Below are 26,672 nucleotides of genomic sequence, written 5' to 3'. Positions count from 1 at the left end.
CCGCGGCAGCTTATTCGTCAGATTTAGAAATTTGTCCGCTCCTTTCAACCTGTAGTCCAACCTCTGCATCAGATATAAAAATCAGTTCACCCCCTTCACGCTCATGCCAATCAACCTTAACAGTCACCAAATCCACATCGAAAAATGTCGTGAATTTTTCGTCGGTAACTTTTCCACGTGATAAATGCATGCTGCAGTCAAGGGGCCTCAACTTCTGCCCCACCAGCCGCGTAATTAATGAACTTCAACTTTATAAAGGTCCGGATAATTCCTCCCGAAACCTTAGACTGAGGGAGTACTACCACGATCACCCCCAAAAATCAGATCCTGGTCCAAAACTTCCATCTATTGCCCAGTGGACACCACCTCCGCACCGCTATAAGTGTCTTAGATTTATATATAAGGCGGTGCAAAAAGATATCCTTACGTCTGTCTCTCTGTTACTGCCAGGAAAAAAAGAAAGGAGAGTGCACAGGCCTGCTCACTGGCTCAAGCCGAGCCACAATCGCTACCACGTGCAGATAGAAGGAGAGTTGTAAGAGGGGATAGAAAGACAGGATAGCAAAGACGCGCTAAGGACAAGGCCGATCCCGGAGGTGGTGCAATACCGGGCCAACCGGTGGTGGGAGTGAAGCATCCTTCAAACTCTCCGCCACATTTCCAAAAATAAGTCCAACTTGGACCCGTAACATACTCCACGGGTCCGGACAATCCACCTGATATCCTTACGCAATTTAAAAAAAAAACGACGCTCTTAACGCCCGAATCTTACAATGCTCGGACGCAATGCATTGCAGGCTCTCAGCAGCCGACCTGACATTGCGATAAAACAAGCGGATAGAGGTGGAGCCACCGTAGTTATGGATGAAAAGGACTACCTTGATGAGGCCCAAAGGCAATTATGCGATTCCTCATTTTACAAGGCTCTCCCTATTGATCCCACGCCGAAGCATAACAAGGAGGCTTCAGAATTTATTTTAAGCCTAACAAAAAAGAAGAAAATTGATGACAACATCGCACAAGCTCTAATTCCGTTACGTTCAAGTCCAGGACGTTTTTATCTTCTTCCAAAGATTCATAAAGAACATCCGGAAATACCAATTGTCTCTGGAATTGGAAGCGTTACTGAAAACATATCGAGTTATGTCGGCCTCATCAGGGACATCCCTCCCTTATATCCTTCCTATGTTAAGGACACCGCCCATTTTTTTTTGTGAAATTCTCGACTTAGTCATTCCAGATGATTACCTTCTAGTGACCTTGGACGTCGATTCACTGTACACCAACATACAGCAAGCTGATGGCATCAAAGCAGTCGTCTATGCTTATGAGCGCTTAGAATCCGAACAACCGGTTGATGGCAACACGCTTGCAGAGCTGTTAAAACTGATACTCGAGTTAAACAACTTTGAGTTTAATGGCCAGCACTACGTGCAAATAAACGGAACGTCAAAGGGAATGAAAATTGGACCAAGTTAGGCTAATATATTCATGGCTGTACTTGAGACGGGATTCCTCAACAGTTCTCCACGTAAACCAATATTTTACAGAAGATTCATCGATGACGTTATGGTCTGGACACATGGCGAGAAAAAACTCGCTAAGTTTATTTCCGACTTCGACAGCGCTCACCCTAACATCTCGTTTTCCTCGTCGCATTCAGCCTCGACAATGAATTTTCTTGATGTCCAGGTGACCATCACGGAAAACAAACTTGAGACAAGTCAACAGAAAACCCGCAGACCGACACCAGTACTTACACTACCAGAGCAGTCACACTGGACATTGTAAAACTTCCATCGCTTACAGTCAGTCCCTACGTTTCCGCAGGATATGCTCTGAAGAAGGCGACGTTGAATCATGCTGCGAGCAACCCCGTGTGGACCTAGCACTGCAGACACACCCGTTGTGAGTCATCGACCATTCAGTTAAGCTTCAAAGCATGATCGGCGCGGACCCAAATGGCAAAAAGCAGCAACGCCCGGACTATCAAGTCAATCTGGTCCTTACACATTCGGCATCAACGCCCAATGTTAACGCAGTCCTTAACCACGACATCCTCCTACACAGTGAAAGGATGAAGGAAGTTGCGGCGGCACACTCTGCGCACATTTCCGCGCAGCCTCCGCCTTGTTATCATCCGGCCCAGCGACACGGTCACACGCCGGACTGCGTTACCGATAAAACACAGCGCCACCCGAGGCATGCGTCACCGACGGTGGTTGCAAAAACAGGCAGGCTGCCCGGCTGGGAAGAGCAGCGTACTTCCTTCCGCTACTGAGACGAGCGTAGCGTTGGTGTGCTCGTCCGCTGCCATCGCTAATCGAATAAAGAGTTGTTACGTTTTATGTTGCGATTCGTCCTTCAGCAGAAACGACATCCCACAAAGTTATCCCTGCTCCGCCACGTGTTGAGTACAGGCGTGCAAGAAACATCCGTGATGTGATAACATCGCCTACAATCGGCAACCGTAGCTACAGAGGATCACCGCCATGCAATAAACCTAGGTGCAAACTCTATCCGATGATGATGACATGCCAAGAGCACAGCGTCATCCTTCTCATTTCAGATAAAATGTGCTTCTCATGCGAAAGCGCTAATGTTGTCTGCCTCCTGTAATGTGGCACCTCTAAAACTCAGTACGTGGGACTAACAGTTACACCGCTCAGAATTCACATCAACAACCACAGATCACATGCACGCACGCAGCCAAGACTCCCATTTTCAAAACACATCCAACAACCTTGGGCGCCCATTCGATAACTTAGCAGCTATTGTACTCCAATCGGTGTTCAAAACATATTATGACCGCGAGAGCTGTGAATCGCACCTGATTCACAAATTTAACACAGTCTCGAGCGGCATCAACGAAACAGAAGGCCGGCTATTCATGCTTACACACTTAACAGATGTAACAAATAATTATCCCAGTCGTGCTGAGTGTAAAGACTGATAGAACGGGCGGCAGAATGCATAGCAAGCATAGCTTCCGACGTGTTTTCTTTCTTTTTCCGGTGTCACTCGTATTGTCACGCATTTACTGTTAGTTTCCTTTTTCGCCCTCTTTTTTTGCCCTTTCTGTTGTCAATTTTGCTGTTATGTCCATCTTCCCTTCATACATTGATGAAGTGCCATGCTGTTCTGCGCGTGGTCACGCGCAGCAGTGACAATTACATTTTTTTACCCTGAATAGTCTTGCAGTTTCATTTGTCTTGCGGAACAATGTACTTGTGACTCAGTTCGTTTCTGGTGTTCGATTTGTTGTTAGTTTTGTTCTCTGTCTGTGAGGTGTGTGTGTGTGTGTGTGTGTGTGTGTGTGTGTGTGTGTGTGTGTGTGTGTGTGTGTGTGTGTGTGTGTGTGTGTGTGTGTGTGTGTGTGTGTGTGTGAGTGAGTGAGTGAGTGAGTGAGAGAGAGATGATTATAAACTTATTTTTGCTGGTGTCCTATTTTGTACTCTGTCCTGTTGTCACCACCCTTGTGAGAAGCATTTTGCAGTCTTGTACAATGGCTTTTCTTTTTATTTTCATCTTTTGCAGCGATAGCTACATCACGCTAGCATTTCGAGCCTTCAGCGTGGCGGCGCCGCCACGTGTTCATGTGGCTGGTTACGTGGTGCGGAGAAGCTGCCGGGGGCGCGGCGCACCGGCGAAACCGAGTGGGAGGAGTCGACAGGGGGAGAGAGTGAATCCATGTCCTGGGATGAAGATGAAGAAAGAACGCCCAGCGAAATGGAGCGGCGAAAAACTGACTTCGCAGTCCGACTGAGCGAGCGCCGGACGAGGCGGAACACTGCTGCTGTGAGCCTACGGCAGGAGGTCGCTGCGGTTTCTCCAGGCCGAACCCCCTGGCACTGTCCCCGTCTTCACGGATGGCTCCGTACTCCCAGGACCCTGCCCATCGCGGCTGCAGCCTGCACTGCCCCATCGCTCCTCGTGAGCAGACAGGCCAGGCTCCAATTGTGGCCTCGTCCACAACCGCCGAACTGGCCGCCATTAACTTGGCTGCTGACATCTTGAGCGAACGCCCTGGGATCAAGGAGGAAGCCTTCTATACTGACTCCAGGGCAGCCTTCCAGCTCCTCCAGAGGCTCTTCAAGGGCCCACCATCGCCCGCAGGCTGTCTTGGCGGCTTGGCGCATTTTGCACCAGGGGAACCCGCATCCGGCTGACCTGGGTCCCGGCCCATGTCGCAGTCCTGTGCAACGAGGATGCGGACTCCCTGGCCAAAGCGGCACACTCCCATGGAACTCCTCTCTCCAGGAAGTTCTGCCCCCTCGACCTGGCAAGGAGCATAGTGGATCGCCACCTCCTCCTCGATCACCCAGATCCCAGAATGGCTAGTGGCCAACCTCCACACCCTCTCCCATCTGTTGGCCTGGACTGCAAAGAGCGCAGCCTCCTCCCGAGGCTCCGAGTAGGCTGCGCCAACACCGGCTCCCGCCTCTTCCGCATTGGCTTCTCCACCTCCCCTGGGTGCACCCTCTGCAATTACCCAGAGGAGACAGCCCAGCATCTCCTATGTGGGTGCCTTGCCTTTGTGCCCGCAAGGACAATCATGGAGGCGGGCTACCGCTCCTTGGGCCTCCCCTGCAGCTCAGCGGACCACCTTCTCTTCCCCGGCGGTCACCATCCTGCCAAGGACTTCCGGCACCACCTCTCCTTCCTGGAGGCCACCGGCCTCTCGTGCCGCCTCTAGGCCTGAGGGGGCAGCACATGTCGCCTGACATGATCATTGCAGCTCCGCGCCTACCCTCTCCTTTCAATCTTTTTCCCCTCCCCCTCCTCCTACGACACGCCGGCAGTGGTCGTGGAGGCTTGAACCTCCAGTAGACAAGCCCGTGTCTTCCCACTTTTCATCCTTCCTTCAACCACAGAAGAATGAGCGAGTTCCCCACGACCAGCTGGAGCTATCGCGTCACTCCAGGTTTAGCCACAGCTAAACCACAGCCAATTTTTTCACTACTGTTCTTAGAGGTCTCGTTGGCATTCCTCTTTAACCCCACCCATACCAGTTTCTCTTGAATGTTGCCTCATGGTTGCACAGGGGTCAAGCGCTTCACCCTTGTCACCAAAATGCAGTGACGAGCGACACCGTGAGTGTTGCTCCCCTGCCTATCTAAGGCAGCCCCGCGGTGCTGGGGAAAGGAATTTTCCTGCCCCTTTTTATTCTTTTTTTTCTGTCCTTGGCCCCCTTCTGAACACCTGCATCCAGGTTAGGGATCGCCTTCTGGTGTGTGTGTGTGCGTGCGTGCGTGCGTGTGTGAGTGTGTGTGTGTGTGTGTGTGCGTGTGTGTGTGCGTGTGTGTGTGTGTGTGTGTGTGTGTGTGTGTGTGTGTGTGAGTGAGAGAGAGAGAGAGAGAGAGAGGAATTTTCCTGCCCCTTTTTATTCTTTTTTTCTGTCCTGGGCCCCCTTCTGAACACCTGCATCCAGGTTAGGGATCGCCTTCTGGTGTGTGTGTGTGTGTGTGTGTGTGTGTGTGTGTGTGTGTGTGTGTGTGTGTGTGTGTGTGTGTGTGTGTGTGTGTGTGCGTGTGTGTGTGTTTTTCACTGTCCGTGGCACGGGTTGCCTGGGTGAAAACATACCTCCTGCATGCGTCACACAGATATGGCGAATTCCTTTCCAGGAATGTGGGTGAGAAAGAGTGGGAAGGTCAGTTCCTGCCCTTTCTTCGGAGGGGCTCAGACCTTTCCCATCGAGGTGATTCGGCTGTGATGAAGCAGGAGACGACCGGTGATGCGGATCATGCGGTACATTTACAGAACTTACAACAGTGAAAAACTTACATGTTACATAAGCAGCAAGCTCACACAGACAATTACAAACAGCAACTTAAACACAAAACGACCTCCCACAGAGAAAAAAGTCTACAGAGACTTACTTATCAACTGATGAACAGTTAAAACCTCGGCCCTGTCGATGTGCATGCCAAGCACGGAGTCTCTACTGCTGCCTGGTGCTTTTTGGGCTCAATTTTAAAGGTTCCTCGGGGTGACCCCAGAGCCTACGCGACAAAATATTCGAAACCCTTCTCCACGCGTGAGTTGCTCCCTTTCAAATTTGCTAGGAGCCGTCCTTGCCTCTGACATGGGGCCACTGCTCCCCCCACACTTTCCGAGTCTCCACGGTTGTCACCGTGTTTGCAGACGCTGACATGGGAACAGGAGACGTTAGCCAGTTATACTCGGTTTCAAACATCAATGTGCAACGCTGTCAAAGCTAGCACTCCTGTTTGCGCTGCGTACATCCGCGACCAAAAAGTAGCACGTTATTTGTGATGAGTCAAACATGGTAAATGCTTTCCCTGTAGGCTTACCACATGGCACATTTGTCATGCTCTTGATTAGATGCACCGTTACTGCTGACAACACGCTGTCGTTTCCTCGTGCCATAGACGGGCACAGCGCAAACGCGGAGTAACACGCCTCCCTTTATTCTCCCGTCCGGACTACTTGCGTACCTTTCACAGCGTCGCGCCTGATGTATGAAATGGGGTATAGGCACTTGGGTACCGACGGACGCGATGGGGGAAGGGGCCGTGAGGCGATGGGGTCGTGACGCGTTTGACAAGAGAGACATTGCTGGAATGCCACAAGAGAAGCGGATGCGTACCACGACGTTCTCGCAGCTGGGATGACAGACAGACAGTTGTCAACAGGTGCCCGTCATCACGCTTTGTGCGGGCTCATTCCTCGGTGCTAGAGACGGACCGGGCGGCCTTAAGCCGTAAATGGCTTAGGAATGCGCCGCTTTTTTGAGCACGGCTGCGTGACCCATGAGGGGAGGAAGAAGTCGGGAGCGGTGCAGCGACCTCAAGCCAAGGCAATGAAACCAAAAGCGAGGCTCGGCCCTACACGGGTTTACAGGGGTGGAGTAAAGGCGGATTCACTAATCCCGGCAGGTCGAGGGACAGGTTTGAGCCGATTCGCTACGCTCCCTCACCGCATTCCTGGCGCGGGGGGTACCGCGAAACCGACCGGAAATCCACCGTTGAGCGTCGGTAGTGGTGCGGAAATGTGGTGGACGGGTGGACTCGAATAAAAGTCAGAAGTGCTGTTCACCGTGTGGCCAAATTAAGAAAATATCATGAAGGAAATGTTTATAGTGGTTTGCGATAACGTTCTGCCCGGAAGTCCTCCTCTAAGACAGTTATGAAAGTATTCGCACAATTAGGCCCTATCCTTGTTCCCATAGATATGCCGCTAATTTAGATGTATTGGTCGCCGTCGAAATTGAATTGCGAAGTGCAAGATTCAGTGTGAGAAAAGATTTATCGGACAGGAGCCGCCGTAGCTCAGTTCGTAGAGCACAGGACGCGAAATTCGGAGGTGGTGGGTTCGGACCCCACCGGTGGCATGTGGTTGTTTTAGTGCGCTAGCACCTATTACAGTGGCCATTTCTCGCCTTTAGCTGTTGAGTGTGTGTGTGTTTGCCAGAAGCCTGCTTTGTGGCGGGCTGCCCACCGGTTCGTGAGTGACCTGCCCATGCACACCTGGCAGCCTGCCCACCGGACTGGGAGCAAACTGCCAATCGTGGCAGTTCCAAGTAATGATTGGTCGCGGAGCAACCTGGGTAGCGCAAGACCCCACCGATGGCACCACCCGCCATCGCAGGGCAATGGCGCATCTCTTAACCGCAGCACCACTGCGACGGGAGTGGTATGAGGACTCCCAGGTATCTATGAATGTGAACTAGAGAATGGCCGATCCCGCATATAGGGGCATTACCCCATTATCGCTAACCGAACAACTTCCATCCGTGAACAGTGGATCCGAACACTGGAACCAAAGTGAGAACCAAAGTGCTAGCGCACCTAATTAGCATTTGGCCTAACTACGCAAATCGACCGTCATCTTTGTTTTCTATCTTCTTATCTGCGAGCGGGTGTGTGCTGGCGTGTGCTACCAACTTCGTCGTCTTCGGCGCTGGGCCGGCGCTGGCCACAGCTGCGGGCGACCGACTACTATAGTCGGATACAACTCAAGAACGCAGCGGATTTTTCTTGTCAAAGGACCCCCTTCCAGCCAATGGCGTCGGCCCTACAAGCGTGGCAGTGCAGGGAGCCGCGCCACAATATAGAGAGAGAGGTGTGTCCCGGACCACAGAGGGAAGGGATTATCCCCTTTCATCTGCCACTCCCTGCATTATCAGGCTAGCAGGATCATGAGAATGGGCCAACGCCATTGGCTGGAAAGGGGGTCCTTTGACAAGAAAAAGCCGCTGCGTTCTTGAGTTGTATCCGACTACAAAGGACATCCGGGATGAGCTTCCTCTCTCAGGCGATCACGGGATTTTGATCGCAGTGCCGTTTGCATAGCGATTAACTGCAGGGCCATGGGAGAGGCCTTTGTCCTTCTATGAATGCAGCCGGGCCGCCGACGATAATAGTCGTAACAAGGTTTCGGTGCCCCTGGAAACCTTGGAGTTTATATAGGGCAATCCCTCCGAGGAGGCCTAGAGGAGGCCTCCTCGTCACCGGGCCTTCCTCCTAGGAGGGATGACCCTATTGAAACCCAGCCAATGACGAACGCTTTGCTCAGACGAAGACAAGTCCTCTTGTCGAAACGTTGGCAAGCACCCTGAGGCTTTCCCCTTCCTTGTTCACTTCGTGATTCTTCTGCCACCAGTGAGTGGATAAAGTTCAAAATAGCCGCTGCCTTGACTGCGTACCTCCGCCTAAAATCGTCCTACACCACACCTTGACATCCAGCGGATAGACAACAACACCGTAGAAACATCCCAGCCACAGTCCTACAGACGAAGCGAATAGCGCCCACAAGCAAAGGTAAATCCCTCCTTTGTTTCTCAACGCGACCTTTCGGCCTGATTAATGCTGTCACACCAGCAGCCACCCATATGATGTTAGCACCCTTCAGGCTAATGGCGACAGAATAGAAGAAGAGAGAGAGAGATCGACAACACTAGCAGGGCTGGTACATTTCATTCCTTGTACTTTAGTCTACCTCTCGTCGCAGTATACCCCTTCTGGCGGTTTGAATCTTTCGACTAAGGCTCTATCCCATAGGTCTCTATAGCGCTATCGGTATTCCGCCTTTGTTCTTCCTGAATAGTTCCACACTGCCTGCGGGCATATTCGGGGGTCTCCGATGTTGGATTCGACCAGCTTCACAGTGTTGTATGTTCCTTTCTCATTCAAGAGCCACATCCTTGTTTCTTCACAAGTCAGTGCATCACAGGAGGGTCCGGGCCCTTCTTGAGTTCAGTCCAGGAAAGCGATTAAGCAGTTCCAGTCCAGCCATTCTCCCATTTTCCTGGCATCTTAAACGGTGGCTAATGACGAAACCCTTTGTTATGTTTCTCTTCGTCCAACTCAATCAGAAGAGCCAGTCTCTGCCCAAGCATGGCACACCAAGTGCATATAAGGGCTTTGTCGTCGAGCGAAATACGACGGTCCATCTTCCAGGAAATTGCATACAGCTTCAACAACCGAAACCTAAAGGGATTCCGTTATCCCAGTACAGCAGCTACTCTTCGAATGTCGCGCGTGACAAGATTGGAAACGGTACGGAAAGAAAAGATGTCAGAATCCTCTTGCGTGTTATCTGAAAACTCACGCAGTCGCACGCCATGTGTAACCACAACCATTAGGGAATGCATTCGAACAAGCTGGCAGAAAACAACAAAACGGCACGACGGCCGCGAGAGGTCACTGTAAAGGATCATAACCGATCCCAGTAGGACGCTTGCGTCGATTACTGGCACCCATCGCAGTAACTCGTTGCCGTTGTTACCGTTCTCAGGCTTGCCTAGCCACATTTGCCGTACTGTTAACAGTTGCCGTAGTGACCGTGTTTACCGTACGAGGCGGCTAAAACTCTCTATTGGCTGCCTCCAAGATTGCGGAACGGCACCGCTGTCTCGGAGGCACGATGGCGCAAGCAAAAAACAGGTTCCCATAGCGCACCTCCCCTCCCACTGACCTGACTCTTCGACCCGATCCGGGGTACATGCTATCTGCCGTTGGGGTGGATCGACACAACCTACCCCCTGCAGAGGAGTTTACTGGACTCGCTCCCTCGACACCCGGGACCGACTGTGCGGTGTTTACATGAACCCAGTAACCGGTTTTCAAATCAACTCGTCGACTCAACCCTGTCATGTAAACGCCGCTTGTATCGAGGACGCAGGCTTCAGACATATGAAGGGGACCGACTACGGACCATGGACCGGTTTTCGCCCGGCGATTAGGCGGCACGTGTCGACCCACTTCCGAGTCCCCGACTGGTCCTGTTAGTGAACCTAGCCACCGCTTTTCACCGTTCTATTAGCCACCATAAGCCTCCTTTACATGAATCGTCAGCGATGGGTCGAGTCAGGCGATCGAGTTGAGCAAGGTCAGCCCACCTCGACGACCGCGCGTTTACATGAACTCGATTTTAGCGAGTCGAGACCGGTTCAACTTCAGCGATACCAAGCGTCAAGCAGGAAACCGGAGAAGGCAGTGGCAGCCCCCAAGATAGTGGAACGACACGGCTATCAAGCGTCGAGCAGGAAACCTGAGAAGGCAGTGGCAGCTCCCAAGATAGTGGAACGACACGGCTATCTCGGAGGCGCGACGGCGCAAGCGACAAAACAGGTTCCCATTTACCATCTCCCCTCCCACTAACCCGACTCTTCGACTCGATCCGGTTTATCTACTGTTGGGGTCGAGCAAGTCAACCCACCCCCTGCCGCGGGGTTGACTGGAGTCTCTCCCTCGACTCCCGGACCCGACGCAGCGGTGTTTACATGAACCCAGTAACCGGTTTTCAACTCAACTCCTCAACTCAACCCCGTCATGTAAACGAAGCTATAGTGCAAAGTTCAACATGACCGCTGGCGGACGTGGTCCGCAAGTGGGACGCCACGTCACGACCCAGTTCCGGCTCGAAGGGTCACCGCCTGGTCCTGTTAGTGAACCTAACCACCGCCTTTCTGTCGTCGTCTCTCCTTTCGTCCCTGTTATTTAGCGCTACTACTGTCTCCTCTCAATCTAAACACCAACTAGCCCAGATTTCTGCCGTAACTGCCTTTCACCGTGCTATTAGCCACCACAGTGCCAAGTTCAACATTTAAAACTAAACATTTTGACAGATTTGCCTGTCTGGTTGGGCTTGAAGACATAAACTGCATAACTCCAACCAAAAATTTTTAAACTTTAACCCAACTTTTCGAAGCCGACTCGGCTCCTTCATCAGGGAGTTGGCGACCAGGTCAGAATGGTCCGGTGGGGGTTGTTCGGGCCGGCATTGAAGTTTCGACTTCTCTGTCTGCTTGGTGCGGTGTTTGTCGGCTTCTGATGATGCGGTTCCTTTGGCAAATGCCTCCATAGACGTCACTAGGTTGGGCATCTTGTGCTCGAGTTGTCGGCAGGCGAAGAAGGCGTCGATTTCTTCCTAATCACGCTACGGCACTCATGTATCCGTGCCATCACAAGGTGCTGTTCTGACTTGATGATGCTTCGTCCTTCCGGTGTGGGGACCAGGCATCGTAGTCGTAGGCTCTGGGGTACACCCTTGGTTTCCTTGCATTTCTTGGCGAATTCCAGGTGTGTCGAATACCAGGCAAATCTGTCAAAATGTTTAGTTTTCAATCTATCCGTGCAGACTTCGGGCTAGAAGCTATGCAGCTTTCCAAGAAGTACATCAAGACCATGCAAGGCATCTCGGTGTTCAAGACACACCTGGAATTCGCCATGAAATGCAAGGAAACCAAGGCTGTACCCCAGAGCCCACGACTACGACGCCTGGTCCCCACACCGGAAGGACGAAACATCATCAACATGGCAGAACAGCAGCTAGTGACGGCACGAATACATGAGTGCCGTAGCGTGATTAGGAAGAAAGAAATCGACGCCTTCTTCGCCCGCCGACAACTCGAGCACAAGATGCCCAACCTAGTGACGTCTATCGAGGCATTTGCCAAAGAAACCGCATCATCAGAAGCCGACAAACACCGCACCACGCAGACAGAGAAGTTGTCGAAACCTCAACGCCTGCCCGAACAGACCCCACCGGACCATTCTGACCTGGTCGCCAACTTCTCCTCCAGGAAGCTCACAACCGCCGAAACGTCAATCCTAGCCAAGGGGCACAAATTCAACCTCCAGGTGAACAGACCCCCCTTCCAGCAATCGTTCTGCGCTTTAAGTCGGTATCCGGAAACTGGAACCTGGTGTACGAGAAGAGGTAGCACATTGTAGCACATTTGTAGCACATTGTAGACAAAGACAATGAGGGAAACAGTTCATGCGCAGGAAGGTGACCGGTGACAAGACTCTAGAACGGAGCAGCAACTTCTGCATTTCCAAGGAGGCCCTTCAACCAATGGCAATCAACCACCTTGCACCAGCTGGCGGGAACAAGTGCTACTGTCAGGTGAAAGCGTGCCTAGTGGTATAAGAGCTTTTCGAAGAAAAGGCGACCACCTGGAGGCCGAAGGCAGGTGCTCAAGTGCGGTTCATATATCATGAGTGAGGCTAACCGGCTCAGTGTGCAGATGCATGCAGACAGGCAGCAACATTCGAGCTGGAGACCTCCTAACAAAACTGTTGAAGGTCTGTGCCATATTCGACCCTGGAGGGTGGGACGCACCTGCCAACACCTCTGCTTGTAGAACTGGAAAGGGCTGAGATGTGAAGCTCCGTACCCCCCACCCCCCTCACTGTCTAAAAACTACCTGCTGGGAAGGTGGTGAATATCCTCTTGTGGGGCCAAACAGTTTTGGGCTGCAGTTCTGTGAAGGAATCCAAATAGCTTCCCTGCAAGGATATGGGGAATCCCCATTGGCCGACAGTCATCCAGACAGGAGCAAAGAGAGGGAAGGGAGCATCTGGCCAGGGTGCTGACTTGACTGCCCCTTCTTTCATCCACTGTTCCTGGAATACATTTTCCAGGCGCCGACTAGCTGGTTTTAAGTAGACTGACTTCATCTGACTCTGAAAAGGGTTGCTACCCCTTCCGGACTTCCATTTCAGAAGAAACTTGCCACAGTACCTATGAAATGCTGTGTGGAATGCGTGGAATGTGTGGAAAACCACAGGCACTTCAGGCATAGTGCACAAAGCTCTCCCCTGTCCTTTCTTGCTATCCCTCCCTCTATACTTCACCTGGCTATCCTGTCTTGCCCTTTCACCTCCGCTGGCTGCAGCTGGCACCTGCTGCTGCCGCAGGTGGCAACATTCTTTTCCTTCATTTTGAAGCGAAAAGCTTGACTATGCCAGCTTTTCGAGCCGTCAGCGGGGCCGCAAGTTCGACCTTGAATGTAGCTAGAGGTCAAACCATGAGCATAACTGGTGGTAGTCAGGTTCGACACATGACGTCAGCTACAGCAGCGACACCGGCGGCTGTTAAACCAACTATCTCGCCTTTGACCATTGACCTTCGGTCAAGCGGGAAAGCGTCTGCCGGCATCGCATACGCAGGTCATGAAAGTGGGTTCTGCATAAAACGCCGGTAGACTTTGATGCGTTCATCGGAACGCTAGGTGTGATCGACGCGACGCCTGCCGACACGTTCCACACCGCGTTGCGGAGAGAAGGCATCCCAGGTGTACTACCTACTCCCTCCGTGACGTCACACGCCAAGACCGAGCGGAGCGGGAAAGCGTCCGCTGGAATCGCATTAAATTAAATTGGTATTTTGGGGAAAGGAAATGGCGCAGTATCTTTCACATATCAGCGGACACCTCAACCGGGCCGTGAGGGAAGGGCTCCGCAATATTTCGATGACCTGCGGATCTTCAAGCTGCAATGGCATTGCACCGCACTCGGGCGCCTTAGTGTATCGCCTCCATAGAAACGCAGCCGCCGCGGTCGGGTTCGAACCCGGGAACTCCGGAATCGCATGCGCAAGGCATCAAAGTGGGTTCTGCATAAAACGCCGGTGCACTTTGATGCGTTGAGCCTAACGCTAGGTGTGTTTGATGCGACGCCTGCCGTGGAGACCTCCAATCGCTCGACCACAAATGCAGCCAGGGAGATGCAGCTTTTCGCTTTCGACCAGAGTTAACCTGAGCTAAACCACCAGCAATTTTTTTTTAAAATAAACCACTACTACTACTACTACTTCAGGGGATAGGCTCACCATTACTAAGAGCAGCAGATTCCAAATTGAAAAAGAAATTTGATTTTTGGGCAAAGGAAAGGGCCCAATATGAGACAGGCGTGATTTCCTTTTCTTAAAACCCACTTTCATTTTCGTTCGCTTACGGCGCGGTTCGGGTATCCACTGAGATATGCAAGACAGGCGCAATTTCCTTTCCTTAAAACCAAGTTTCATTTCACTTTCCTTCCTTTACGCCGCGGTTCTGGTGTCCACCGAGATATGTGAGGCGCGTCACTTTCCTTAAAACCAACTTTATTATCCCTCCCTTACGGGCGCGGTTCGGGTGTCCACCGAGATATCTGAGACAGACGTAATTTGCTTTCCTTAAAACAGATTTTTATTTCACCCGAACGCTGCGGCTGCGTTTTTATGGCGGAAAAACGCTAAGACGCCCGTGTGGTGTGCGATGTCAGTGCACGTTAAAGATCCCCAGGTGGTCGAAATTATTCCGGAGCCCTCCACTACGGCACCTATTCTAAGGGAAGGAATAGAGGGGAAGGAATAGAGGGAGTGAAAGGGAAGGAGGAGGAAGGGAAGGGAAGGAATAGAGGGAGTGAAAGAAGAAAGGGGTGCCGGAGTGGAGGGCTCCGGAATAATTTCGACCACCTGGGGATGTTTAACGTGCACTGGCATCGAACAGCACACGGGGGCCTTAGCGTTTCGCCTCCATCGAAACTTTGCCGCCGCGGTGTTCGAACCCAGCACACAAACCAGAGCCACCGCGGCAGGGCAAACAGGCGGTTTACTCAGAACCCACTTTCATGACCTGCGCATGCATTGCTGGCAGACGCTTTCCCGCTTGACCCAAGGTCAAAGTCGAGATAGTTGGTGTAATAGCCGCTGGTGTCGCTGCTGTAGCTGACGTCCTGTGTCGAACCTGATTACCACCAGTTAAGCTCATGGTCAGCGAGAAACTTCACTACGCTAGCTTTTCGAGCCGTCAGCGGGGCCGCATGTTTGACCTTGAATGTAGCTAGAGGTCACGGTGGCCGCAAGTTTCACCTTGAATGTAGGTAGAGGTCAAACTATGAGCATAGCTGGTGGCAGTCAGGTTCGACACATGACATCAGCTACAGCAGGGACACCAGCGGCTGTTACACCATCTCGACTTTGACCTTGACCTCCGGTCAAACGTGAAAGCGTGTGCCGGAATCGCATGCGCAGGTCATGAAAGTGGGTTTTGCAAAAAAACGCCGGTGCACTTTGATGCGTACAGCGGAACGCTAGGTGTCATCGATGCGATGCTTGCCATGCAGACCAACACTCGAACCGCGCCCATAAGGGAAGGAAAATGAAATGAAAATGGTTTTAAGGAAAGGAAATTACGCCTGTCTCACGTATCTCGGTGAACACCCGAACCATGCCGTAAGCGAAGGAAAATGAGTTGGTTTTAAGAAAGGGAAATGACGCGTGTTTCACATTGCGCCATTTGCTTCCCCCCCCCCTCCCAAAAAAAACATTTCTTTTTCAATTTAGCTATCTGAAATTATCTGCAGGGTTTGCGCGTCGTTTGGTTTGGAACCGGATTTGGTTCCATATCTCCGCATACGACAGTAATAAGTTGTAAATACCACCGAAGCTATATTAAATATATACTGTCTTGTGTGAGCGCCTTTAACGTCGTTTCGAAGAAAGCAAGATTTTTAACAAAAAATGCTTCTACTGTGTGTGTGTCAGTATGGCTATATATGCAAAACCGCCAGTCGCTAGACCACAAACGTAGTCAGGGAGATGCAGCTTTTCGCTTTCCACCAGGGTTAACCGGAGCTAAACCACCAGCAATTTTTTCTGACCCCACTGAGCTCCACGTGTTCATGATGGAGGGGGATGGGGTACAGCATTGGGGAAAAAAAGAGCATCAATCACGGCCCCCCTTCTTGAGAGTGCTTTACGGCTGTCAGAGTGCTATTTATGTCCCCCTGAGGGACCTTCTCTGGTACTCCCTTTTAAAGCAAAAGCTTTACTGGCCGCGAAATTGCGATTCCTCCGTGCTCCGAGGAGGCACTTGACGTCGCAACGTGCGCCTCGCCGCGGATATTTCTCTCTCTCGCTCCCTAGTCACAACTGCGCATGCGCCACTAGTAGCACCGAGCCACAGGTGTTTGGCCGCTGCGCAGCGCCCGCGCCTTTCCTCAAAATGCAACTTTTAGTTTTCTCTTTCTTCTTTCCCTCCCTCCTTAATCTCTTCCTTTACGGCGCGGTTCGGGTGTCCACCGAGATATCCTAGACGGTTACTGTGCTTCGCGCGCTCGCCGCGCCATCTGGCATGACGTCACACCGCGCGGCTCGCCACCGCCACTATTTTGGTATGACGTCACACCGCGTTCCTCGTGGTTGCGCTCGCCTCCGCGACAACATAGCTAGACAACCAGACTAACCTGGACTTGCAATCAAGATTAACCCGAGGCTAACCAAGCTATGCCTTAGCTTTCGCTACGTATACCCTGGCATAGCCGAGCTAAGTCACTGCCACCAGGAATTCGCCTGCGCAATGGTTCGGAAGGGTCCCTGGTCCTTGTGCAGACCAAAGCCGCAACCATCAAGACGTGTGATTGGCACCCCTAACTCATGGCAAGGCAAGGTGTCAGCATGACCTCTAGACATGTCTCCAAGAGTGAATGTAGAAGGCCTGGCCTCTCAAGGTCAAAACGCAAACAAGGAAGACACAAGATGGAACCACAGGCTGGCATTCCATTGTCATACATGACATGGAATGACCCAAAATATTCCAAAGACAAAAGTTATTTTCAAATGGTTCTAGAAGCAGCCCACAGATGAAACAGCAAAACATTTATGTACAAGAAAAAAGCAAAGAGGGATAAAATTCGAGACAGCTGCTGTGCTGACGCATTCATCGGTTAAAAATCGACCGCACAAAGCTGTGATGGATGTATGTCTTCATTTTCACCTGAAGTGTCAAACACGCCCCAAGTCACTCGTCGAGGATACGCCGCTGTCATCGACGCACTTTAACACAGTGTATGATTGGAGGTTAAGGAAGAACTACGCCCTTACAAAATGGTCTATAGACAGTCTATATACTACTTATACACAACATTGCTTTCCTATAGATATTTCCTTTTGTCAACTCATAGTCCATAGACTGTCTATAGACAAGTCTACTAGAAGTATGGCCATATATCTATAGACTACAGAAACCAAACGCAGGTGCCGCTGGTAGCCACCTCGAACGAAAAGCACCGCGAGATATAAACGGCAGTCATCGCGAGAGGAAAATACCGTTAGATGTCAAAGGCCCTTGAAGACATGCGGTAGGCTTCCATACTAGCGTTTTTCCCAACGGAGATGTGTCGTCGAAACTTGTTCGCAAAAGTGCACACCTCGCTTCCTAAACTAGCTCGAAGGGTCGCCGGACTCCGTTATGTTCAGCAAACAAGGGTGCAGCTTCGCGCCTATTCCTCTGATAGGCTGGAACACACAGCAGCGTTTCTTCGGCGTCGCAAAAACCAAATCACCAACGCAAAAAGCGCAGTGACGCGCCTAGATGAAGTGTTGTTGTCCCGGAACCAATGACGCACTGCTTAGTATGTGGGCCTTTTGAATGAGAAAACACGGCGCAAGCAGCCGGCCAAAGAGCCCGGGAGTGCCTGCCTTGACAGCGCGTCGGATAATGATCATATGTTTCCGTTCCGCCTATTTTTTGCTTTGTCATCTGTATGCAAAGCCAACCAGGCGGGACATGTGTTATTGTCCCTCACATTTTGTCCAATGTTCAAAAGCACTCGGTAAATGTCACCGTTGATCTGAGTGAAGAGGAAGGGCGGATGCCACATTTATAGGCGCAGCGCGAACCACGCCGCGCGACAGGTGATTTTTTTCGCGCGCCGCACGATGCCAACAGTCGACGCACGTGCCGCGCTCCGGAACGCCGGAATTACCGCCTGGCGCAGCTCGCGCTCGACCAGTCTTCTTCCGCGCACGCGATCGCACGCGGGAACCGCTCCCCACCCCCCACACACGTTAGCACGTTCTACACCGATCGCTTCTGTTTCGTTCCAAATTCTCCAGAGTACTGAAGCGCCAGTCTGCAGCAAATACCGACACACCACTTCGGGAAAAGCATCAGTTGTCAACCGCACGTTCGCCGGCACCTAGCTATGCGCCAGCGAACGCTGGGAAAGTGAGCAAATGCGCCGCGTAAGTGACAGATCGCCTGTTGCCGAACGGAAACTTGACATCTCGTTCGAACAAGCATGCTAGAGGCAACACATTTGTGCCGGACGAACTGTGCGGAGGTTCTGGCCGGCAAACCCCTCGAACGACGGTGCGTTCGAGGCAACGCAATTTTCTTGCTGCAGTTTTTCAGGCAGCACGCGCCGCCTTCGGAAGCGCGATGCCAAAGAACAAAATTTTGCTGGCTTTCGCTCACCGGCGGGCTCTGTCGGGATGCATAGCTTGCAGGCGGTGTGGAGGCATGGTAGCAGTTGCGGCTCGCTGGTCTCCGAAACGTCCTGCTTACAGAACACGCACTTGGTGTCCAGTCCGGCGTCTTCGGCGGGGCCGCCCGTCACCTGCTCCGTCGTTGTCTGCGCGCCGTCGTGCGCCTCCATCTCGGCATCGGTGCCTAGCGTCCACAATCGCGCACACGAAACAACGGAAACAACACACGGGTCGCCGCGGTCACGTCGAGGTACCGTACATTGCAGGACACCGCTCACATTCAACCCGAACCAGCAGCGCTAACCGAAGCGCGACAGCACCAAGCCTACCGCCAAAGCGATGTGGCTGGAAACGTCGCGCCATCTAGATTTTCTGAAGCGCAAATGTGGAGTACACCGCTCCACAGAACGACCTATCAGGAAGTTCACTTTGCATCAGGCGCCCTCTGATTGGACGGAGTCTGATGTAGTGATCATCTCGTGGCCAATCACCGTCTGATATATGTTTCAAAGGTTGCTTCTGTGGAATTGTTTTATTGCTGTTTTGTCCCTGAGCATCTGGGTGTTCTCTTGCAAGTGTTCTGTTCTGAACATTTTTAGCCTTCAGCCGCTAGGATTGTAAACAAGCGCAGTCCTTGATGACGTACGAACTGTCCTTTTGCCTGATTAATCGCGCATGTTTAGTTCAAGCGCTGATCCGAAAAAAAAAATAGTTTGCGAGAATTTTTGTAATTCGGCATGTTAAAATAAACCGATAAACGATAAATGCTCTATCTGATAAACGTGACAAAAAGAGATGGAGATAGTTTGGTCGGTGGCACTGATAATAAACAACTAATACATTTCTTACCGTGTTAAGGGGTCAGGATGGTGTGTAAACGTCAAGACGTGTAAATTTATGGTGTAGAAGATATTCTCTCCTTTAAAAAAAAGCTTGATGAAGCGTTTTTCGCTGCGACATCTACCTAACCTGGCAACTCTGAGAGTTGTGCTTCTGCCGCAAATCTTGGATGAGTTGAGCTTGGGCCTCTTGGGCAAATGCGTAGTAGTTCTTCGATTAGTGAAGATAACCACAACAGCTTAGTTATTCACCCATTGCGTTTCTGTGTTTCTAAACGATATTTTAGTCCCACGAAATCGTTTCAAGCCTTGACAATGACCTAAGCCTGTGCGCGAGTCGAGCGGTGTCTCGCGCTCAGCTGTTCCTGCCCTTCAAGACGTAAGGTGTCTGCCGTTTTATTCGTAGGATTGGTTGCTGTTGCGAATTGATTCATACTGAGGTGCTTGTTGCACTTGTGATATGACCTACGACCTCCGATCCGAACGTTTGTTTAAAATGTATTAACCCGCTGTTATGCCCGCGAAGTACGGTTTCCAAGGCGGTTTCTCAGATGCTTTCACTCTTCACTTAACGGAATATGGTACTTTCAATTCACAGAATACGTGATCACTACTTTCTTTGGCGACGGTTGTTTACGTGTTAAATTTCTTCGCACTGCCTACCAGTTCACGATGAAAAAATGATGCCTTGAGCTGTAGCAAAGATAGCGCAGCTTGCTACGATTCGCCACATTTCGGTGCTTACTTCAGAGAACCCTTTTCTTTGTATTCATAAGATTATTGCGAGCCGCCGCGGTGGCTCAGTGGTTATGGCGCTCGGCTGCTGACCCGACAGACGCGGCTTCGATCCCGGCCGCTGCGGTCGAATTTCGATGGAGGCGAAATTCTAGAGGCCCGTGTACTGTGCGATGTCAGTGCACGTTAAAGAACTCCGGGTGGTCGAAACTTCCGGAGCCCTCCACTACGGCGTCCCTCATAGCCTGAGTTGCTTTGGGACGTTAAACCAAACCATAAGGTTATTGCATCCTGTGCCTTTTTTACGGCAAGAATTTTACGTAGCATTTTTAAACATGAGTGCTTATTATTTCTCCAAATTAGAATTTGCATCGCTCATTTGGAATCCTTATCAAGCTTATCTTAATTATTAATTAATGCCCTCGAATCTGTTCAGAATCGCGCCGCTCGTTTTATTCATTCATCGTATTCTTATGACACAGCGTCACCTCCTTAAAGCAGCATCCAGATTATCACGTACCCTTATCGCTCCGTTATCGCATTGCCAGCCTATCTTTGTTTTGCAAAATTTTTCACAACCCCATGCACGTCGCATCCTTCCCGCACGCATATCACAACCCCACCAGCCATCAGCTACAATTTACCTGTCATCGATCTCGCGCTGTAACATTTTCAAATTGCTTTTTCCTCGCACAACTGCAGACTGGGACGGTCTTTCAAACAACGTTACTACATCATCACCTGCTCATCACAGTTCGTTGAAAATGTAAAAATTTCCTGTCATTGTGACGATGTTTTCTTAATCTTGCCACCCCTCATGTAGCAACCCCTTATTGGGGCCATTAAGGTAATGAAATGAAATGGAATGAAATGCAGTGTGCTTTGAAACATCAAACTTGGAATTGTTTTTTAATAGAAGGGAGGAAGTATTATGCAAAAACAATTCAAAACCGAGGAAATGCAAGAAAGCAATGCGGTTACCTGAGGAGTCTGCGACACGAAAGGTTTTTTTTTTTTAAGGTAGAGAAAGAGGACGGTTGGTTTTTTAATAAACAAAAAGCATGACTGTAGTTTCAACGTTGCAGTAAATGATATGACACTGTCCATACCCTAAAGGTGTATATGTCTTAAGGTTCTCAAATGCTGTATTGACCGTATCAAATGTCAGCATTACTCCAAAGGTTCTCATGTCACTAAAAGATATCGAAACCAGAGCATGATTGCTTAGCCTTGCAAATGAATAAACCTGCACAGTGGACTGTGCTGTATGTATTTCGTGCTGGTCCCACAATCTTAAAAAGCAGTCTTCCATCAGTTGTCATAACAGTGGGTTGTGTTTTGAGAAATTAAGAGCTGCTGCATTAATGTCGTGTTCACAAGCGGATACATGTCTATCAACCGCCGAGAACGGGGGCCTGGGAGTGCTATCCGGCTGAATGGGCACCAAGGGTGGTCACACATGAAACTCCTGGTTCTGACATTCATCGCATGTGCCTTGTGACTGCAAATGTTCCAAGCTTCAATGCTGAACTTTAGAAACTGAGAAGAGCATAATTGAGGACCTATACAGGCAAAGCAGAGTGGTTGGTTTAAAAATGAATGTGCAGAAAACTAAAGTAATGTTCAACAGTCTCAGATGGAAGCAGTTTACGATAGGCATATAGGCAGCAAAGCGTAGGAAGGAGTAAAGGTCTATCTATGTGTCTTAGGGCTGGTAGTGACCACAAATTCCTGCCACTAGAGTGAAATAACTGGGGGCGTAAAAATGGGGTGGAGTGCATTTGGCAGGTACTCTCAGATAATGGAAAGCAGTTTACCAGTATCCTTCAAAAGAAAACTATATAACAGCCATTTGTTGCATGTGCAAAGGGTGTTCCCTACCAGCTTGTTATAAGTTGTTTAAAGTTCTGTGTTAGCCAAACTAGGGGATGCATAAATGAAAGGTCAAGGGCACAAGCCAAGAATGTAAAAAATGCACATGAAGGCAAAGATTACGAAGCTTTTCTCGCAAGCAACTGCTTATCCTGTACCAGTGACAATTGCACCCCTTATTTTGAGAACGCTGTCATCATCAAAAGAAGCAAAAAACTCATTAAGCAAGAAATCATCGAATACTAACGCATCGCTAAACTGTGAAAGACTATACGAGCACCGGTTTCATTTCCCTCACAGAGAAAGAGCTGGCTTTTTTGCATATGGGCAGTTGATGCATTTGCATTAGACAGTATATGTATTCATGTCAACTGCTCAAAGTGAACCTGTTGGATGTCCCTTCATCTGTCATCCTGTTTTTTTGCACTGCAGTCTTTTTCTGTGATATGTAACGGCTGCATCTTCCCAGTACTCACCTATCGGGCAGAAATGTGGAGGCTAACGAAAAGGGTTGAAATGAGGTTGAGGATAGTGCAGCAAGCTGTGGAGAGGAAAATTACAGTTGTTGGATTAAGAGATGAAAAGAGATAAGACTGGGTCAGGGAACAGACATGAGTTAATGATATCCTAATTGAAACCAAGAAGAATAAATGAGCAGGGCATGTGACGTGAAGGCAAGATAACTGATGGGCCCTTAGGGTAACGGAATTGGATTCCAAGAGAAGGCGACCTCGGCAGCAGCCTTTGGATGGAAGGGAAACGCAAAGGCATCCATGTGCTGTGCGATGTCAGTGCAGGTTAAAGAACCGCAGGTGGTCAAAATTGTTCGGGAGCCCTCCACCCTCCACTATCCCTTATGGCGCTGTTTAGGTGTGGGCAGAGATGCGAGACAGATACTGTGCCATTTCCTTTCCCCAAAAACCAATTTTCATTTGCCAATTTTGAGAGAAGGCAAGTGTAGCAGGTGCAGTAGAAAGTCAGGAGGGCGGATGAGATTAGGAAGTTTGTGGGTATAAGGTTGCCTCAGCTGGCACAGGACAGGGTTGAGTGGAGGGATATGGAAGAGGCCTTTGTCCTGCATTAGACATAGTTAGGCTGCTGCTACTGCTTCTGATGATGATGATATAAAGTGACCAGGAGGGCCATTGAATTCTGGCAGCCACCTCCAAAATCATGGAGTGTGTAATCTGCCACTTTAATGTATTGAAAGCTAATGTTTGCTGTCCTCCTGCACCTAAACCGCCTTCCCTTTCCATGCACAGGAGGCTATGGCCTCTTTTCGACAGGTGAACGAGCGCCATGTGTCAGCCGAAGTGGAGCTGATGCTGTGGTCCCCACGGTTGGATCTGATTGCACTGGCACTGGTACATGGTGATGTGGCTCTGCACCGACTATCGTGGAAGCGCGTTTGGCTGCGTGCTCCTCCTGGTGGAAAGGAGCATGCCACCTCTGTGCTCAGTCTAGCTTGGAGGCCTGACAGCAAGCTACTCGCCATTGGCTATAATACAGGTGAGCCCTGCTGTACTGAAGCATGATCACAAAAAAGTGTACAGTGCCTTACAGAAGGTGCCATATGTTGTGGCCCTTTGTATTGTCAAATGATGTTATTTGCTTTTATGCTATCTCTTTCTTTTTCACCAGGCTGTTGTGAGACACTTGTCTGCACAGTTGACATTCTTTCCAATACAGCACTGCAAAAGAGTTTCAGCAAGATAACTTTAAAATCACAGTGCACACAGTTTGCTGATAACCATACATGGTGTCTTGTGAAAACTGGGTGCCTGTACTTACAGCCCAGTCTTTCTTGTTGCGAAGCTATCTTTCATGGGGGTCCCTGGAGCTCCACAGGATGGTGTAAAGCATTGCTTGCTCACTGTTCTTTGCAGGCACCATCATTCTATGCAACGTGGAGAATGCAGACATTGTCCACACCCTGTCATTCTCATCTGAAATAACGTGCCTTTGCTGGTCAACAGATGGCTGCACTGTAGAAGACACAGAACACCGGTCGTGTATATATCAGGATTTTTCTGCTGGATTCCTGCCAAAGCTGCCGAGCCTGAACAAGAGCTATGGTTGCATCTCGGCAGCAAAATCTGTGGAAGAGAATACTGATGACTGCAAAATGATCAAGGGCCAAGAAGACTTTAACATTCTTGTTGTTGGAACAGCTGACGGCCATATTTCCTTATACGCCTACGGTGTGCTCCTATGTCTTGACTTTGAGGTTGTCCTGATGGACGGCACTGGGGACCAAGCGAAAAAGGTTGTGTCTGCATGGCTGTCTCACGAATTCAGCAGGCTCACTGTTATTGCGGAAAGTGCACGAGATAGCTCTGACAAGTGCATGTACCTGCAGACCTATGCCATGCCGCTGCTCAAGGAGAAGAGGAGGGAGCTGCGCATCATTACTCTTAAGTATGGCCAGGTGACCTCACTGGCAACTTATCTGGCAGCTACCATGACCTCTGTCAAGGAAGCGTGGGAGGACATTCTACTCGAAGTGGACTCAAAGCTTGCCAACTATGCGCAGGAAAAACAACGTTTTTCCAGTGGCACTGTTAGTGATGACTTTCTTGAACTATTGATGTTTGGTACGCTATCAGATGCACTCGAGAAGTTCCTTATGCACGACCTCACAGAGAAAGGGCTCAAGAAGCTGGGTCACGCTATTGAGCTCTGCTACTCTAATGTGCAGAAGTATGTGCTAAAGCAGTTGCAGGGTGTCACACAGGCATTGTACTACCACTTGGCTGACCTCAAGGGCATGGCATTGTGGCAGGACAGGTTTGGAGCCTTAGGGCTGTGCAGGAGCTCTGTTGATGATGGCCTAAAGTGTGCAGGTTCCTTCCTCCTAAAACTCGCCGAATTGCTGCAGGTGATAGAGGCAAGTATCCGTAACTTCAGAGCTTTCTTCCGCTGGTTATACATGGTCATTCTGCGACTGTCTGACGATTCTGTACCAGTTGAAATAACTCGTTCCTCTCAACAGGACGTTGTGTTTGTTGCTGAGTTCCTCAAAGAAAACTTTGCAGTTGGGTGGAGTGAAGAGAATCGACTCTCATTCAGCATGGAAAGGGTCGGGCAGTACCTCAAGGATGAACCACTCACTTTTCAATCGCCAGCGCACCTCAATGCCTGGCAGCAGTTCCTGGAAGACAACCCAGATATGCGTGATTTGGTTGTTCCTCATCACCCAAAGAACTCTCTTGTCCAGGAACATAAACAGCTGGAACAGGCAGCCACAAATGCATTCGTGGGTCTCGCTGATGCCCTCAGACCTTGTGTTTCAAAGGAAGCACAGATCAAACTTGCAGCCATGGTTCAGCTTGACAAGTTTCCTGCGGTATCACATGTTGCATCAAACAAAGACAAATGCATCTACACCTCATTTGTGCCTCATCGCGCTACCGGACGATACCTCTATGTAATCAAGCACATGACAACAACAAATGAGTTCCTTGCGGCCTGTATTTACTTTCACAGGTTTCGGTACAGAGCAGACAGAGATGACGCGAAGTGCTCTGTGGTTCTAGATGCTCAGTTTTACAATGATGATGTACTGTCAGTCCTGCTAAGCGAGGAAGGGGAGCACGCAGACTCCAGTGTACCTTTATTGGTCCAGTTTGGACTAAAACATATTCAAAACCGTTTCCAACCTCTGCCAAGACATGCACCTTCTTTCCCAATCCTTGTGGAATTGGGCATCCAGCCAATTGACGCAGCTCAGTGTCTCGAAAAGATGGATTTCCGACGACTGGAGAAGATGCGCGCTGCTTCATTCGCTGTTAGTGGGCCACGGAACGTAGTATCTGTGTTGTTTCATTCTCGCAGACGTGTGCGAACGTTTGAGATGGACGTTGAAGAGGAAGATGAGGAAGATGGTGAGGAAGATGAAGAGGACAAGGAAGCAAACTTTACTACTAACAAAAATATGACAGACTTTCAGGACGATGACAAGGAGAACAGTTTTTGAATTAAAGCTGCTCACTTGTGTTCCTTTGTGTGTTTGGCTTGTGTTGGCTTTAAGCATCTTGCTGGCGTTATAAATGCCTTTGCCACATATAGCATGCATGTTCCAAAAGAACAATGCTTGTGGCTTAAAATATTTTTTGGTAACGTAAAAACGATACACTTTACCAAATGTGCATCGATACTATAGACACAAGCTCTATTACATTTAGTGCGAAGGTATAATGTGTATAAATTGTAATTGAGTCGTTCCACATTCTGATTGAATTCTTGCATTGTAGGTTGGGTGAGAATGGATCAGGTAGTATTAGCAAACTGGTATGTTATTTAAAAAGTTCGTTAGTGATGCACTGAAAGTGCAGATGCACGACACAGTGATGAGCAGTCCATTGTCGCTGCTATGATTGCCAGAAAAAAAGGCTTTGGTCATGCTGTAATGAAGGATGGTGTGGCAAAATGTCTTTCTCTCTGTGTATTTAACCAAATTCGGTACGTATGCAGAGTTAACATGTATGCTGGTGTCCAGCAAGAATTCCTTTGATACACTTCGTAAATTGTAAGGGCAGATCCCACACATACTTGGCTGTAGGTGGTTCATGTAGAAACTCCATGCATTTTTGATGTCTTTCATTCAAATTATCTATGAAGGAAAGCTGCTCATTCATTTGCCCCGAGTGAATGGCAAAAAAAAAAATGGCTGATATATATATTGGCATTATATTTCTGCATGAAAGCCAGAATTTTGTAGGG

At 49.8% G+C, this 26,672-nt stretch overlaps 2 protein-coding genes across 4 annotated transcripts in view; one reads left to right on the top strand and one right to left on the bottom strand.

Moving 5' to 3' along the window:
- Window positions 1-18,886, bottom strand: part of LOC144128414 (E3 ubiquitin-protein ligase TRIM33-like) — a 178,161-nt gene extending 159,275 nt beyond the window's left edge. Inside the window, exon 1 of one of the 2 annotated variants that reach the window (XM_077661803.1) lies at window positions 18,494-18,886. In XM_077661803.1, coding sequence (XP_077517929.1) covers window positions 18,494-18,674 — 181 coding nt within the window. In that variant the 5' untranslated portion in view covers window positions 18,675-18,886. The remainder of the gene's footprint in view (window positions 1-18,493) is intronic. The other variant, XM_077661802.1, reaches the window with a different exon arrangement.
- Window positions 18,887-19,339: 453 nt separating this feature from the next.
- APC4 (anaphase-promoting complex subunit 4) lies at window positions 19,340-25,949 on the top strand. 2 transcript variants are annotated; one of them, XM_077661793.1, is made up of 3 exons: window positions 19,340-19,722; window positions 23,213-23,459; window positions 23,837-25,949. In XM_077661793.1, exons 2-3 carry the CDS (start codon window positions 23,219-23,221, stop codon window positions 25,924-25,926), a joined length of 2,331 nt encoding a protein of 776 aa, XP_077517919.1. In that variant the 5' UTR covers window positions 19,340-19,722; window positions 23,213-23,218; the 3' UTR covers window positions 25,927-25,949. The 2 variants fall into 2 exon arrangements, with proteins under 2 accessions (XP_077517919.1, XP_077517920.1); XM_077661794.1 differs by having other exon boundaries at window positions 19,589-19,727.
- The last annotated feature ends 723 nt before the right edge of the window (window positions 25,950-26,672 follow it).

Source organism: Amblyomma americanum, chromosome 4 (genome assembly GCF_052857255.1).
Source record: "Amblyomma americanum isolate KBUSLIRL-KWMA chromosome 4, ASM5285725v1, whole genome shotgun sequence".
Classification (NCBI taxonomy): Eukaryota; Metazoa; Arthropoda; class Arachnida; order Ixodida; family Ixodidae; genus Amblyomma; species Amblyomma americanum.
The sequence above is the reverse complement of the archived record's forward strand: the minus strand, read 5'-3'. Positions and strand labels throughout refer to the sequence as shown.